The 17352-nt window shown below is 38.7% G+C and overlaps 2 protein-coding genes across 5 annotated transcripts in view; one reads left to right on the forward strand and one right to left on the reverse strand.

Moving 5' to 3' along the window:
* The window catches only part of LOC129769405 (spidroin-2-like), a 241402-nt gene extending 234968 nt beyond the window's left edge, over positions 1-6434 (forward strand). For all 4 annotated transcript variants that reach the window (XM_055771671.1, XM_055771669.1, XM_055771668.1 and 1 more), the window contains 3 exons: positions 5249-5447; positions 5600-5707; positions 5769-6434. In XM_055771671.1, the coding sequence (XP_055627646.1) occupies positions 5249-5447; positions 5600-5707; positions 5769-6354 (893 nt within the window). In that variant the 3' untranslated portion in view covers positions 6355-6434. The remainder of the gene's footprint in view (positions 1-5248; positions 5448-5599; positions 5708-5768) is intronic.
* LOC129769404 (uncharacterized) overlaps positions 1-17352 on the reverse strand; it is a 252079-nt gene that overhangs the window by 182232 nt on the left and 52495 nt on the right. Inside the window, exons 3-4 of the mRNA XM_055771667.1 lie at positions 6633-6752; positions 6439-6565 (exon numbers count right to left, since the gene is read on the reverse strand). Coding sequence (XP_055627642.1) covers positions 6439-6565; positions 6633-6752 — 247 coding nt within the window. The remainder of the gene's footprint in view (positions 1-6438; positions 6566-6632; positions 6753-17352) is intronic.

Consider the following 17352-nt stretch of genomic DNA (forward strand, 5'->3'; position numbering starts at 1 on the left):
GTTTTAGGGAAACATATTCCGGTCTGCAAAAAGACAAGCGAGTACAAAAGTACTCGCAGCTTGCACAGAAAATATTGTATTCGCAGTTTTGTGCTTATCAGTATCTAACACACTCCAATTCACACTAAAGCCAACCTTTATTTACCTAGCTCTGCAAAATATTCACCAAGTTTGAAGAAAAATTCCTTCTGACTAACGAGTGTTCTCATTACAACGTAATAGGAATTCCAATGAGTAGGAACAGGTGTCACTGGGTACCTTCCTCCAGAAATATCGAAACAGTTCTTTTATTAAGTATTGTGATGCAAGGTAACGGATTTTGCAATCGTTTTGAGATCTGATTGATGGTTTTTGCAAGCATCTGATACAACCAGTTGAACAGTATGTGCACCGCATCTAATTGCAACCGATGTGTTCGGAGTACGAGACGAAACGTATGGTTTTAAGTGCCAATAAAAATAATTATCTCGATTTTTCATTCGGAACTTGTTACGAAATGTTCATTTGCATGATAATATACTCTATGCAAAATATTAGCTCATTCGAACTTCATTTATGTTGCAGTGTTGCAGACGTTAAAATTTAAGGTAAACCCGAAAAATCACCGGAAATCGGGGTTGTCAAAAAAACAAGTTTGATGCCAAATGTCTTGCTTTGCGCCACTCTCCCTTAAGTCCGATTGAGCTAATATTGGGTTGAGGAAAAAGAAATGCCGTATATTGTCAATATATAGCAACACTTAAACATATCTTGTGTTGTACTGATCGCATCGGCTATTTAAAGACGACAATCTGTGCTACAAGTGTCGTTTTGACAGTGTTGTGATTGTCCTTTTCAGTCTCAAGTTATAGCGCGTCAAAGATGGAGTCATCCAACCAAGAAATTCGCCATATTTTACGTTTTTACTACCTGCGAGGTAAAACTGCAACGAAGGCAGCCGAAAAAATTCGTGTAGTTTATGGACCCGATACTGTAACGATTCGCACAGCCCAGCGTTGGTTTGATCGATTTCGTTCTGGTGTAGTGGCTGTCGAAGATACACCCCGTTCTGGTAGGTCAATCGTCGTGGAAACCGATAAAATCGTTGAAATCATCCAAGTAGACCGGCATGTGAGCACTCGCTCGATTAGCCAGGAACTAGGTATAGACCATAAAACCGTTTGGAACCATTCGCAGAAGATTGGATTCCAAAAAAAGCTTGATGTATGGGTACCACACGAGTTGACGCAAAAAGATCTTTTAGACCGAATCAACACCTGCGATACACTGCTGAAATGGAACGAACTCGACCAATTTTTGAAGAAGATGGTGAATGGTGATGAAAAGTGGATCATGTACGACAACCTAAAGCGAAAAAATCGTGGTCGAAGCGCGGTGAGCCGACCCAAACCATCGCAAACCAAGCCCGGATTGACGGCCAGGAAGGTTTTGCTGTGTGTTTGGTGGGATTGGAAGGGAATCATCCACTATGAGCTGCTCAATTATGACCAGATCCTCAACTCGGTTCTCTACTGTGAGCAGCTAGATCGTTTGAAGCAGGCGATTGAGCAGAAGCGGCCAGAAATGATCAATAGGAATGGTGTTGTTTTCCACCAGGACAACGCTCGGTCTCACACATCTTTGATGACCCGTCAGAAGCTACGGGAGCTCGGATGGGATGTCCTATTGCACTCACCGTATAGTCCGGTCCTGGCTCCAAGTGATTATCATCTCTTCCGGTCCATGCAAAACGCTTTTGGTGATACTAAGTTGGACTCAAAAGAGGTTTGCGAAAACTGGCTGTCTGAGTTTTTTGCAAATAAAGAGGGGGAGGGGGGGATAATGAAGTTGCCTTCTAAATGGCAACAAGTTTGCAAACAAAACGGCGCATGTTTGAATTAAATTGGATAATTTTAAGTATGTTAAATAAAGCGTCAAATTTCGATCAGAAATACGACATCCCGTTTTTCCCCAACCCTATATTTGGCATTTGGCAAAAATACCATTTTTTCGCATTTTTGCCAAAAATGACTTTTTTCAAAAATTCATAACTTTTGAACTAAAACAATAAAAAACGAATACAATCAAAAAAATCGAGAGCAGAATTCAAATTTTCTGCAGGTCTGCAGGTATTTAGTATTAAGTATTTGTTTTAAAAAAGTCTTTAATTTGATATGTCGATCATCTGAATCGGTCTAGTAGATCAAAAATTATGATTTTTTGTAGTGGAACAACTGGGGAAAAAAAATTTTGAACCATCGGCTAACTTTGAAAAATCATAACTCAAAAACGAAAAAACGCCTCTCTGGTTTCGAGATATGTTGTGTGAAAAATCCTAAGCTTTCCAGAAAGAATATAAAAAAACATTAGCGAGACTATGAGACTCTGAAAACAATAAAAAACGAATAAAATCAATTATAACGAGAGCAAAATTCAAATTTTCTGCAGTTATAGTATTTTTTCAAAAACTACCAGGTGATTGGCTTTAATTTGATATGTCAATCATCTGAATCGGTTCAATAGTTCAAAAGTTATGAATTTATTAAAAAAGTCTTTTTTGGCAAAAATGCGAAAAAAATGTTTTTTGGACCACCCTAAAATGGAAATGGTCACCCTAACAAAAAAATAAAAAAACGGGTCCCATAATTTGCGATATAGAACAAAACTACCACTTTTGATGAAAATCTGGGAACCACTATATCGGTTTGGCATGGAATAGCTGTATATATATATATATATATATATGATAATGATGTATAGTGATTTTGAAAACTTAACCGAAATTTCTTTTTCCGTATAGAACTTACATTTATATTACATTTCAACAAACTACCAGAAACAGAACAAACTCAGCGGCCGAGTGGTTAGCCTCACTCATTATCATGCTGAAGATTCGGGCTAGATTCCCATTCTGGCAGGAGGATTTTTCGTAGAAGGAATTTTTTTCGGACTTGCACTGTGATCACTCGTATTCTAGAGCATGCCACTTAGAATACATTCGTAGGCGTATTATTTGGCATAGAAATCTCAATTAAGTACTAAGTACTAATTAAGTACGACGCAGTTAATACAACATCGTAAGTACCATTTTAGGAAAAAAAAACTAAATCCTTCTAGATAATACTTTAATATAGAGTAAATTAGAGAATATTATTGACATACTGTGTACGAAACAGTTCGAAATAAAAATTGTTTGATTATGATCTCATAACCATTTTCTGATAAGACAATGATCAAACTTATACCATACAGAAAATGTTATGAGAATCTCTTGTTTATTGGAAACTCAAACTGGAATTGGAATCGAATACTTGTTGAAGCTTACGATGAACAGGTCTCATCAGACATCATAAGTGGATTCAATGAAAACAATACTTATGATTTTCAATGTAAAACGATTTTGTTCGCATATAAATTTACAGTAGAACCTGTTTTTCGTGCAATTTTTGATTTGTAAAATTTAATTGGTGAATCGGGACTTAAATCATGGAAAACATGGTTTAAAAATTGTGAATAATTTTTAAAACTTTATCCTTTTGGCGTGGCATAGAATTTTGGTTCAATTTCAAAAGATCCAAAGAAATTAAATTAAGTAATATTTTTTATCATTGTGCTTACAATATTATTATTCCTTAATAGTTCAAATATTTTCAAACAACTTTGGCGTAAATAATATTTCGATCAGACATCTTGATTCTGAACTACGATTTTTTGAAAAAAAAAGTTCAATGTTCCTGCATACGCCCTTATGAAAAATGTGTGATTTGGACATAGTTTCAAAAAAATGGAGCGGGTCAGGTCAGCGACCGGCTGATTTGGTGTGAAATTGCTTCATAATGAAAAATAATTAGAAACTCGTCGATAATTGTTGCAAACTTTGTTCATCCTGATGACGCGAAACAAAATGAATTCTATTTGTTTAAATTGAGTTTCTCAGTTCTATGTAACGAATTGTTGTTGAATCAGCTTCATGAATCTAACCACAGATTAGTTGGAAATGTCTCTCGTGCTCCAGTAACATTTTTCACACAACAACATACGGGTACACCTTGTAGCCGATACAAATAAACTACTGTTAATCAATGCATATCATTTCGGCTTCCACTCAATGGAATGGCATTAAACATTTATCGATTTCGTTTACTTTTCGTATAAGATGTACAATGCCGTGAATAACCTGTTCCCCTCATGTTATCATTCAAATTTGCCCAATCCTCATAAAAATTGAATGCATCTTCATGAATTACTAAAGCCTTTTAGTTTGTTTGCTTCTCACACAGTCAAGGATCTGCACCACAATAGCCATTAAAATAACAATCTGCATCTAATATTTAATTAAAGAAAATGAAAGGCGATTGCCACAACTCGTCCAACCGACATGCTATCGGAATGCAACCTAGGATTAGTTAGAATGGTAGTATCAAAGGAATCTATGCTGTAATAGAAGCATTTATAATCTCGTCATGAATAAACCAATCTGGCGATACATATATAAGATATACGCGTTGAGTGGCAAGCTTGTAATCGTTCCGGTTGATGTGAAGATACATATGCTGAATATGACATGCGTATGCATTCTAGCATGCATAAGTAACATCACTGCAAATACTTCAGTGCAATCTATAGAGATAGACTATGGGGATATGTATAGTGCAACTTTAACACTTGAACATACTCTCCACAGCACCAGTAAACATCACACTATCACTTCCAACAATACATGCCGCAACTAACCGTTGACTTGGCATTCAGTTATCCCCCCTCAGGATATGTGTTAATAATCTTCTCCCCTATGTTACGTTAGCAAGACATTGAAGACGTTATTCCAGAAATATGTCATAGGGTACATTCCTGCATGTGAATAAAATTTATATCACATTAAATTTGAACGTTTCAAAAGTCTGTAAGAAATACATTACCAAACCAACACTAGAGAATTTTGATGAAATCAAGTGGAGAAAAAATCTATGTTTGAAATCGAACGCTACAGTAATATTCTCGCTCGTATGTCCACTTTTATTTCACATTCGTCTAATATGATTCCATAATCCGTCTTATGTCATTCAGTCATTTTTGCAGCTGTTCAAGCTTTTCCTGTAAACTTCTTGTTAACTTATGGTTTGCATAGCAGTTGAATCGAGCCATCCATTAGTCTAACAGATTCGCCGTTCCATTTACTGTGCTTTGTGATGAATAATTTTGGTTTTTTTTCCATCTCTTCACGACATATATTTGATTTGTATGTAAAAAAAACCACCACAACCGGTAGGCTGCTTGTTCGCTCTGGTAATCGTATCAATCAGTGCAGAAGAAAAATGGTCCTGGTCGAAAGGCAACAACGGCAATGATAACAACGCCCTCTACAATGATGCTGACCGAACAAACGTCCGGAGCGATGTGATTGAGTTCCAGGAACCGAAGCGATTCGATCCGAACGAAAAAAAATATTACCAACAGCAAGGTGTGAGGTAAGGTCAGCCAACAACATTGTTTATTTGCAGTCGATAATGAGAATCTTTATCAGATTGGTCTATGTTTGCGTTGGCTGTACACACTCAAACAAATTGAGAAAAATGAATTTCGGTCAAAGCTTTGATGAATAATGTATCATTCGTTTCAGGCAGGGACGCTACGAGGTGAAAGAAACCACAACACGTCGCCCAACATTCGGAAAGCCAGTGAATGATGAATTTTCTGGAGAAGTTGGTGGTCAACAAAATGATTACGGGTAAATTAGTGCAACCGATGAGCATTTTTTCCAAACAATACATAACATTGGTCATTTGCAGTTTGAATCAGCGCTTTGGAGGTGCAGGAAATGGACTATACCCCAATAATCCATATGGGTTCAATCCTGGATTTGGAGCCGGAAGCCCACAATTTGGAGCTGGGGCACCTGGGTATACTCAGCAAGGATTCGGAGGAAGCTACGGAGCCGCTAATGGAGTTTTGGTAGGCCCCGGAGGACCAACCGGTATAATTGGCCGTCCATATAAGGGATTCAACAATGGATATCCTGGAGCAAGTTATGGACCATTTGGTAACAACTATGGTGGTTTTGGAAACCAAGGTCTTCCAGGTGGATTAAATCCTTACGGAGGAATTGGTGGAGGATATCCTAATAGTGCATACCCAGGTGCTGGATACCCAGGTGGTGCATATCCTGGAAACGGATACTATGGGACTCAGAATCATTTCGGTCCTGGACAGTTTGGACCAGCACAGTTTGGTCCAGGACAATTCGGACCTGCACCATTCGGACCTTCGCAATTTGGACCTGGTTCAATCGGTGGACTGTTTGGCGGTGGTCCATTCGGACGACAATCTGATCAGTCAAAGCAAAATACGAATAAAATAGAAAAAAGAGCTGTGTGATTCACAACAGCCTTCATGTTTTGTATGCAATACGTTTACTGTTGAGATGAGTATTTATTAAACCATTTGTTGAATTCGACTCACCGATCGTTGTTATTACTATAATCGAATAAAACAACGCCCCGAAGAATGTCCACTGAATTTGATCGACATCTTCGATGCCGTCCCAACCATCTTTCTTCATTGCGGTTAGAATTTCTTTTTCAAAGGACTGAAATGTATCAATAAGAAAAGTACATAATGATTGTTTTCTCATACTAAAGAATGGCACAGCTTACCTGTAAATGAAGCACCGCAGCCTCGGTCCAATTATGCTGATGCAATACCGGTTTATCATTGGTCATCTTCCATATTGCGTCTGTGAGGTTAACGCGAATAGAGCTGATGCCTTTTTTAACCTTTGAAAAAAAAATGTGAATTAAAATTATGCTAACAGAATTGATGAGCAAAAAAAACAAAGTGCGTAGAAATGGACAAAAGAAAAGAAAATTGCCCGAAAAATCTATCAAAAAGAATCACCAAACAATTTTCTACGGAGTAGAGGGGTGTATCGTATAGTGGCATATTAATTCCAGCGATATCATAAATGCAGACATTTCATTTCCAGAGAGCCGCCATCAAATTTTGTGCCTCCATGGCAAACAGTTAGTGCGGTCTTCTACAAAAGTGTCCTGGAACGATTATTGGCATGGATCTGGAGAATGGTTTTTGCATCATGACAATGCGCCCGCGCATACCGCGATTTTGGTAGCGCAGTTTCTAGTCAAACGAAAGGTGACTGTCATCACTCATCCCCTTATTCTCCGGACCTCGTCCCGGCAGACTTTTTCTTGTTTCTCGACTAAAGAACGCTATGAAAGGAGACCGTTTTGACGATGTTTCAGACATTCAACGAAATTTCACGCGTATTATGAACTGCATACCTGCTGAGCAGTTCAAACACACCTTCCGACACCTCTACGAACGTTCCAAAAATTGAGGTGAAAAGAGAAAGCCTATATGTAGAAAACTAATATCTAATCTTTTGAGTATCTCGTTTTCTCTTTGTTTTAAAAATAGTCCCTGTGTATGTACCGTTTTGTCTCAAATTCCGAACACTTAAGGTGAAGGTAAAACGAAGCCATTGCAGTAGTATAGGTAAAACCACGTGTCCTTATGGGGTAATAGTGTTTGTGAGAGAAGAGCAAAGCACACCGTTTGTTTTAGTTTTTGTTCTTAAATAGATCAATTCACTTATCAGACTGTGTGACGCTTCACTGACACGAGTTTTAGAATACATTTGAAAAAAATACCAATTTAATACTAAAAAAAATGTACGAACGATGTGTTCCGATGAACGATTGCAAATATAAATATATATAGAAGGTGTATTTGCATATGAAGTAAAATTCTGATTATACGCGAGCGTAACATGAGCAAATTTATAATACATGCGAATTGAGGCTCTTTTGGTATTAACAAGTTCATCCGCACAGTTACTCGATGTTGGTAGTTCCTTAATAATTTCCGTATTTTTTTCAAATTTCAATTTTATTCTATTGATTTTCATGACATGAAACGCTATAACTCAGGAATAACATTTTATTGAGTGGTTTTTATAGCTGTTTCGATGATGTTGTCTGGCATCAGTGTCGGAAAAATAACGATGCTTTCAGCAATACAAACAAAACAATTGCGGAAAACTGAAAAATGAAAATTTAACTATCAGAGCACTAGCTCGAACTTTCCTACGTTTTTCACTGTACATTACGACGGCAGATGAAAATTTAATATCTTGTGAGTAATCGATTAGAGTTTGGTTGATATTAGTTGATGGGAAGTGTGCGAAAACGCTCATTTTCTTCACACTGCTTCACAAAATTATTGATTTTCGGGCGTGGGGTGAGGGAGGGAGATGAAAGAAATGAGCGCCATTGTGGCAGCCATTTGTGGCTTCCTTCCACCTTCACCTTAAGCTTTGATGGCCATCAAACAGTGTCTCATAACTCAAAATGGTACTTTTTCGCGGAATTAATATGATTTTTGGATACAATAGAGCCTTCTTTCTCGTTGATTTACAAATATATTTTCATGGTGAAAAACTAAAAATATTCCGAACACTTTTGTCTCAAATTTCGAACAGCAAAAATGTATTTTTTTAAATCGTGACTTTCGAACTACTGGACCCATTCAGATGATCGATATATCAGCGAATTAGCAAGTCTTTTTTGTAAAACAATTTTACTCGTAAAAAAAATATTGATTGTGTTCGTTTTTTTTTTAGTTTACCTGGTTTCGGGACCAAGGACGCTATATTTTTTATGTTTTTTCTTGAAAACTGCGGATTTTTTTACATAACATATCCAAAAATCAGAGATGCTTTTTTATCGTTTTTGAGTTATGATTTTTCAAAGCTAACATGTTTTTAGTCTTCGTTTGATATTCCTCTGCGACTAAACGAGATCTATGCGAATATAATTCCATTTCCATTTGCAAATTCAATATTTTTCCAAAGAAGACTAGCTCATTGACTTCAATTTAATATGTCGATTATCCAAATATTGAAAAACGTCATTTTTGGAAAAATGTTTTTTTTTTTGACCATCGTTTAACTTTGAAAAACTATAATTCAAAAACGAAGAAGAACATATATCTGATTTTTGGATATGTTTTATAAAAAACCCCAACACCCTTGGACGCGAGACCATGAAAACTATACAAAACAAATACGATCAATAATTATGAAAATAAAATTCAAAATTTTCCCAGGTGTAGAAAGCTAATTGGCTTTAATTTAATATTTCAATTATCTGAATCGGTCCAGTAGTTCAAAAATTAAGATTTTTTGTATAAAGTCATTTCTGTAATAAAAATTGAAAAATGATCACCCTAACAAAAAATTTAGAAAATATGGGTCTAATATTCTCCAATAAAGAACAAACTACCACTTTTCACGAGTTTATGTTTCAAGCAACCCGGATCTCAACGTCTTCGGCATCGAGATGATCGATCAATTCAATATTGGTCTGTCCCGTTCAACACACTGATCCAGTCCGTACAGCAGAAGTTCGAGCCCTTGGTAGAGAAGCTCCGTTCGAGATTTCCTGATGTTTTTCAAAGTTTCTTTGGTCGTTGCACCAAATCACACGTAAAGCTGTATCTCAAACCCGAGTCACGCCACGGGTTCTTTTTCTTCAATGGCACTAACGTTCCTAGAGGAACTTCGCCGTCTCAACGTAGTATTACTTGCGTCATTTTTATTAGTACTTAGTTGAGATTTCTATGCCAAATAACACGCCTTGAATGCATTCTGAGTGGCAAGCTCTAGAATACGCGTGATCACAGTGCAAGTCGGAGGAAATTTCTTTGACGAAAAATTCCCCCGACCAGAACGGGAATCGAACCCGAACACCCGGCATGTTAGTTATGACGCTAACCACTCGGCCACGGGAGCACACGCCACGGGTGTATTGTCCAAAGAAACCGGTGACCTACGCTGCACTTCCAAAGTTTGACGCCAAGCTGCAGAGATTGCAAGATAATGGAATCATTTCACCAGTTCAATTCTCCGACTGGGTAGTCCCCATCGTGGTTGTCCGCAAGGATGACAACGTCTCCGTTCGTGTCTGTAGTGATTACTCTACGGGTCTCAACGACGCACTGGAATCCGATTGCCATCCTTTACCGCATCCGGATGACATGTTTGCCAAGCTAGCTGGTTCCCGCTTTTTCTCGCATATCGATCTCTTAGACGTATACCTCCAAATGGAAGTCGAAGAGGAATCCCTTGAGATGCTGACAGTCAACACTCATCAAGGATTGTTCCAGTACAACCGTTTGCCGCCCGGAGTCAAATCCACCCCTGGTGCTTTCCAGAGGATCATCGAAAGTATGGTAGCCGGCATTCCAAGTGTCAAACCGTATCTCGACGACATCATGATCGCGGGAACAAACTCAAGAGGAGCACGATCGCAGCCTTTACGTCGTCCTGGAATGAACTCAAGACTATGGATTCCATCTCCGCATCGAGAAGTGTCGTTTCTCTCTTCCACAAATCGAATTCCTGGGTCACATCATCAACAAGGATGGTCTTCACTCTGATCCTGAGAAGACGCGCGCCATATCCCAGATGCCAGCCCCACAGGATGTCTCGCAGCTACGATCTTATTAGGGAGCAATCAACTACTACGGACGATTCGTTAGCCAGATGAAAAAACTTCGTGCGCCATTGGACCGTCTGCTGAAAGAAGATGCCCGCTGGGATTGGGCCGCCGAATGCCAATGGTTCTTCGAACGTCTCCAGACAATCCTCCTCTCAGATTTGTTGCTGATTCACTACGATCCAAGGAAATCAATATTGCAAGCGACATTTCCATGAACGGTCTGGGTGCAGTGATTATGCATCGGTTCCCGAACGGTGCAATCATCGCACACGTTTCAAAGTCGCTGACGTCAGCTGAACAAAACTACGGACAAATCGAGAAGGAATCTCTGGCGTTTATTTTTGCTGTTACCCGTTTTCACAAAATGGTTTTCGGACGCAGATTTACTCTTCAAACCAAGCACAAGCCGTTGCTGAAAATATTTGGAAGCAAAATAGGGTATTACAGTTTACACCGCCAATTGCCAACGCTGGGCACTCGCGCTGCTGCTCTACAACTTTGACATCCAGTTCTTGCTGACTGCAAGCTTTGATTTGCCCTCACGACAGATGAGTTCCGACAGTAGTCCGGACGAAAACTACGTCATCGCTGCCGTACAAATTGAATCTGATGTGAGATCTATCCTCGACGACTCCATCTCTGCTTTGCCGGTCACATCTGAAATGATAATCAAACCCTGATCCAGTCCTACAAGAGGTAATCCAGCACATCAACCAAGGTTGGCCACAAACTGCAACCAAACTACAGGATTCAGCCATTCGCCGGGTCTTCTCCAGGCGAGACAGCTTACTCCAAATGGCCCAAAGTTTTCCACACCCCCAGTACAACATCGAGAGCAATACTGGATATTCTTGGAGACACCTTCGCAAGGTATGGAAATCCACGAACACTGGTGTCAGAAAATGGTTCCCAGTTCATCAGTTTCACATTCAAGCAGTTCTGTGAAGCAAATAGAATCTGTCACCTGACCATAGATTCGTATCATCCGCAGTCGAATGGACACGCTGGGACTCAAGAAGTTTGTCAAGGGGAAAAACATGGCGACATTCCAGCATCTCCAGATCCTATCATCCACGTACCGCTCAACCCCGACTCAACACGTACCTGAAGGTGAGCCAGATTTTCAAGATGCAGAATCAGCCAGTAGCCGTTTCCAGTCTCCTTTCCAGCCAGACCGTCCAGTTCGGTATCGTAGGATCCCAAATTGGCTGAATGGGGAGGGGAGATGTGAGGATAGTCAAGTAAGCCTTGACCTGATGTCAAGGCTATGAAATAACAGCTGTGAAAAATATGATTCGTTATTCTTATCCCGACCACTGAAGAAAGTAGAAGCATTAAAGTATTTCTTAAAGTTATGAATTGTTATTCATTCTGAAGAACACAACAATACCTTCTATATGCTGCAAACAGATCTCAATTTAGTGTTTCAGTGATTTTTAAAGATAACTTTCAAGTTAAGCTTCGAAAAAATCGTTTCAACTTGCTCCGGTGTACCTTTTTTATCCCATTTGTACATTATAGGCTCATTAGTATTTAGAATTTTAATCATATACATGTCACGTGTTTATCATTCCATAAATAGAACATTACACAGTTTCCATTTTTCGGCATAAGAGTATTCCTTCTATACCATTGCATATGGTACATTTACACAGTAGCCATTTAGGCGTAAGACTATTATTATATTGCATCTGTTCTTCCATTATCCAGTTAGGCCACCGAATAACGGAGACAGTTGATATGATCATTGTTGAGTTATTAATAGAACAACAGCCCGATGTTTCTTGCAGAGCAATGCAGTTGTATGGATGAATCGATCTAATTTCGACCGTGGATCGATCTCCATCTCTGATGATTGTTGCGTAGACGTAGTTATTCTGTAACAACACAAAGATGGTCAATGAGGGCCCTGAGTTTTGAACTCACGATCGATCGCACCTTACTGGAAGCATTTTCAGGTTTCTATGATGGGGAATGAAAACCGTGCATGAATATGAAATTGTTCCGTTAAAAAATCTCTGTTAGTATTAGCATTAGCGTAGACCAAGTTGCACAATATGGTGGTAAGTGGTACGAATTCGGAACTGTTATGTTAAAAACTAGCATCCATCCGTTGCTGATGATTAGTAATTTCTGATGAAGGCATGCTTTCGCCAACAGTTAAAAATTGTCCTGGTCACGTCTTTGCAACTTCTAAAAAAGGGAAGGAATGTTAATTCGACATTTACTCAAGAGAGATGCAGAGAACGCTACTACCTTTTCTTAAATGACTCGAGAATTGAGGGTTTTGTTAGTAGGGATGGTAAGTTATAGGATACACTCAGTCAGTGTTACTGGCGTAGTTTGTTATTACTAATAATTTAGTGATACTTAATAATTACTATTACTATTAATAAAATTATATAGCATAAATTGTAGAATGTTATAAATGTATTTCGGTCTTCTGATCGTTATCACATTAGTATAGAAAGAATTGTTTTGAGAAATTGTGATTTATGTGTAATCTATATATATATATATATATATATATATATATATATATATATATATATATATATATATATATATATATATATATATATATATATATATATATATATATAAATGGATTTCTGTCTGTCTGTCGGTCTGTCTGATTCTTATGGACTCGGACACTACTGAACCGATCGACATGAAAATTGGTATGTAGAGGTTTTCGGGACCGGGGAAGGTTTTCGTGATAGTTTGAGACCTCTCCCCCCTCTCTAAGGGGGGGGGACCTTAGTCATAATGTCCAGTGATGTCCATTATAATTATATTAAACTAGCTAACCCGGCAAACTTCGTCCCGCCTAAAATTTATGTTTTGTTATCAATGCCTTCAAACATTCACGTTTTCTTACTAAGCGCATGTTCATGAGTCCAATCGCAGAACTGTTCATTGATTGATCTTCTAATCGACTCTGTTGAATTAACCTTTTACTATAAAATTCCTAGTATTTCTATCTAAACTCATCATTATAATATCAGATTATTTTCAGACACAATTTTCGTTCAAGATTTTTCAACCACTTGCAAATAACATGTTTCTCCGTTACATGGAATAAATGTTTTATACAGAAAATATGATAGAATGAAGACAGCCCTAAGTTGGACAATTTCTTCCTCGAGTTCTGCTCTCATCTTTTTATTTGGTATAGATAGAAGAAGATATTGGAGTGCGTCTCATCACATTAAAATCCATTTCCAGTTTCGACCAAAGATCGGTTTCGCTAGCGCAAACATCAAATGGACTACAGCCCTTGTCACTATGTTGATTTTCCGAATTTCCCCTTTTTCCTTCAGAGTCTTCCGAAAATTTTCAATTGTTATGTTTGGTTGGGATGTTTTTGGTTGAAATATTTGTAATATTTTTATGGGACCCCCTCTCCTTTCCAGAGGAGAGAGGGATGTCTTACCATTATAGAAATATTTATTGCACCCTAAAACCTTCACAGGCCAAATTTGGTTTCGTTTGCTTGATTAATTCTCGAGTAATGCAGAAATTTGTGTTTCATTTGTTTGGCAGACCCCGCTCCGCCCTTAGAGAGGGGGGTGGAGTATCTAACCACCATAGAATCATTTATTGCACCTTAAAACCTCCACATGCAATTAATTCTCGAGTAACGCAGAAATTTGTGTTTCATTTGTATGGCAGCCACCCCTTAGAGAGGGGGGGGGAGGGGTAGGAGAGTCTAACCAGCATAGAAACATTTATTGCACCCTTAAACCTCCATATTCCAAATTTCGTTTCATTTGCTTGATTAATTCTTGAGTAATGTAGAAATTTGAGTTTCATTTGTATGGCAGCCCCCCCTTAGAGAGGGGGGTGGAGAGTCTAAACACCATAGAAACATTTATTGCATCCTAAAACCTCAATATGCCTAATTTGGTTTCATTTGTTCGAATAATTCTCGAGTAATAGAGAAAATTGTGTTCCATTTGTGAGGCAGCCCACCCTTAGAGAGGGGGAGGGGTCTCAAACTATCACGAAAACCTTTCCCGGCCCCAAAAACCCCTACATACCAATTTTAATGTTGATCGGTTCAGTAGTTTCCGAGTCTATAAGAATCAGACTGACAGACAGACAGAAATCCATTTTTATATATATAGATTGGCTATATCTCGAGAAGTCCTAGGATAAAACGTTCCATATAGTTTTCCATGTTGAATCTCATGTAGATTTCAATTTTTATGTTACTTTTCTTAAATGGTTACGATTTCACAATGAATTGAATTTTAAAAAAAATTTAAAATTGTTTTTTTTTAATTTATTTATTTGCACGAAAAACTTAAAAAAACTAAAAAAACTCGCTAAACTGTAAAGGGTTTCATACATAATAATGTATAATAAAAATATGCAAAAAAATATCGAAGGTGGGGTGTTTTGAAATATGAAAGTTTTTAATATCAAATTCAATTTTTGAGTAAGAGTAACATTGCATTTAAAATGTTATTTTGTTTAAAATGGTTAAATCATTTTCTATCAACTTTGTCGAACATATTTTATTCAGACATCTGGATTTTGAGCTACGAATTTTTGAGATAAAGATCAATGATTCGTTGTAAGCGCGTAGTTCTAGTTGTATTTATTGTATCGAGTCATACTATAGCTTGTTGGAAAGGTATTTTTGCGCGCTATAATATAGTCCTTGACAGTGTTTTGTTTGGTTAAGTCGTTTGTGAGTTATAGTGTCGCAAATATGGAGCAAAATAAAGAGAAAATCCGACATATTTTACAGTACTACTAGGACAAAGGCAAAAATGCATCTCAAGCTGCCAATAAAATTTGTGCAGTTCATGGACCCGATACAATTTCCATTTCCACCGCACAACGATGGTTTCAACGTTTTCGTTCTGGTGTAGAGGTCGTCGAAGATGCGCCACGCTCCGGAAGGCCTGTCGTCGAAAATTGCGACAAAATCGCTGAATTAGCCGAGAAAGACCGGCATAGTAGCAGCCGTAGCATCGGCCAAGAGCTGGGGATAAGTCATCAAAACGTTATTAACCATTTGAAGAAGCTTGGATTCACAAAGAAGCTCGATGTATGGGTGCCACACACGTTGACGCAAAAAAACATCTTTGACCGTATCGACGCATGTGAATCGCTGCTGAATCGCAACAAAATCGACCCGTTTCTGAAGCGGATGGTGACTAGCGATGAAAAGTGGGTCACTTACGACAACGTGAAGCGCAAACGGTCGTGGTCGAAGCCCGCTGAAGCGGCTCAGACGGTGGCCAAGCCCTCATTAACGGCCAGGAAGGTTCTGCTGTGTGTTTGGTGGGATTGTCAAGGAATAATCTATTATGAGCTGCTTCCCTATGGCCAAACGCTCAATTCGGACCTGTACTGCCAACAACTGGACCGCTTGAAGGTAGTACTCATGAAGAAGAGGCCATCTTTGATAAAGGCCGCATTGTCTTCCATCAGGACAACGCCAGGCCACACACTTCTTTGGTGACGCGCCAGAAGCTCCGGGAGCTCGGATGGGAGGTTCTTTTGCATCCGCCGTATAGTCCGGACCTTGCACCAAGTGACTACCACCTGTTTTTGTCCATGGCGAACGAGCTAGGTAGTCAGAAGTTAGCCACAAAAGAGGCCTGTGAAAATTGGCTATCCGAGTTTTTTGCCAATAAGGAAGTGAGCTTCTATAACAGGGGTATTATGAAGTTGGCATCTCGTTGGGAACAAGTCATCGAACAAAACGGCGCATATTTGACTTAAAACAGATGATTGTAACTAATTTTATGAACAAATGAAAATTAAAAAAAATACCGCAGGACTTTTTTGACAGCCTAGTATATATCAGTATTCTTTCCGCTGATTGGCACCTTTATCAATAACTAGCTGACCCGGCAAACTTCGTCCCGCCCAAAATTTGTTTTTTGTTATCAATACCTTCAAACATTCACGTTTTCTTACTAAGCGCATGTTCATGAGTCCAATCGCAGAACTGTTCATTGATTGATCTTCTAATCGACCCCGTTGAATTTACCTTTTACTAAAATAATCCTAGTACTTCAACCAAAACTCATCATTAAAATATCAGATTATTTTCGGACACAGACCCCTCTCTCTTCTCCCCTTTAGAGAAGGGGGAGGAGTGTCTATTGACCATAGAAACGTGTCGTGCCCCCTAAAATCTTCACATGCCAAATTTGGCTCCATTTGCTTGATTAGTTTTCGAGTTATGCAGAAATTTGTTTTTCATTTGTATGACAGTCCACCCTAAGAGAGGGAGAAGAAGTATCCAACCACCATAGAATCATTTATTGTACCCTATAACCTCCACATGCCAAATTTGGTTTCGTTTGCTTGATTAATTCTCGAGTAATGCAGAAATTTGTGTTTCATTTGTATGGCAGTCCCCCTTAGATAGGGGGGTGGAGTGTCTAACCACCGTGAAAACATTTATTGCGCCCTAAAACCTCCATATACCTTATTTGGTTTCGTTTGCTTCAATAATTAATGCAGAAATTTGGGTTCCATTTGTATGGCAAACCCTCTCCCTCCTTAGAGAGAGGGGTGGAGTATCCAACCACAATAGAAACATTTATTGCACCCTAAACCACCCAGATGCATTCGGTTGCATTTGCTTAATTCTTGAGTAATGTAGAAATTTGTGTTTCATTTATATGGAGACCCCCCCCCCCTTTGAGAGGGTGGTGGAGTGTCTTACCACCATAGAAACATTTGTTGCACCCTAAAACCTCCACAAACCAAATTTCGTTCCATTTGCGTGATTAATTCTCGAGTAATGCAGAAAGTTGTGCTTCTTTGTATGGCAGCCCCCTCTTGAAGAGGGGGTGGAGTGTCTTACCACCATAGACACCATAGC

Source organism: Toxorhynchites rutilus, chromosome 2 (genome assembly GCF_029784135.1).
Source record: "Toxorhynchites rutilus septentrionalis strain SRP chromosome 2, ASM2978413v1, whole genome shotgun sequence".
NCBI lineage: Eukaryota > Metazoa > Arthropoda > Insecta > Diptera > Culicidae > Toxorhynchites > Toxorhynchites rutilus.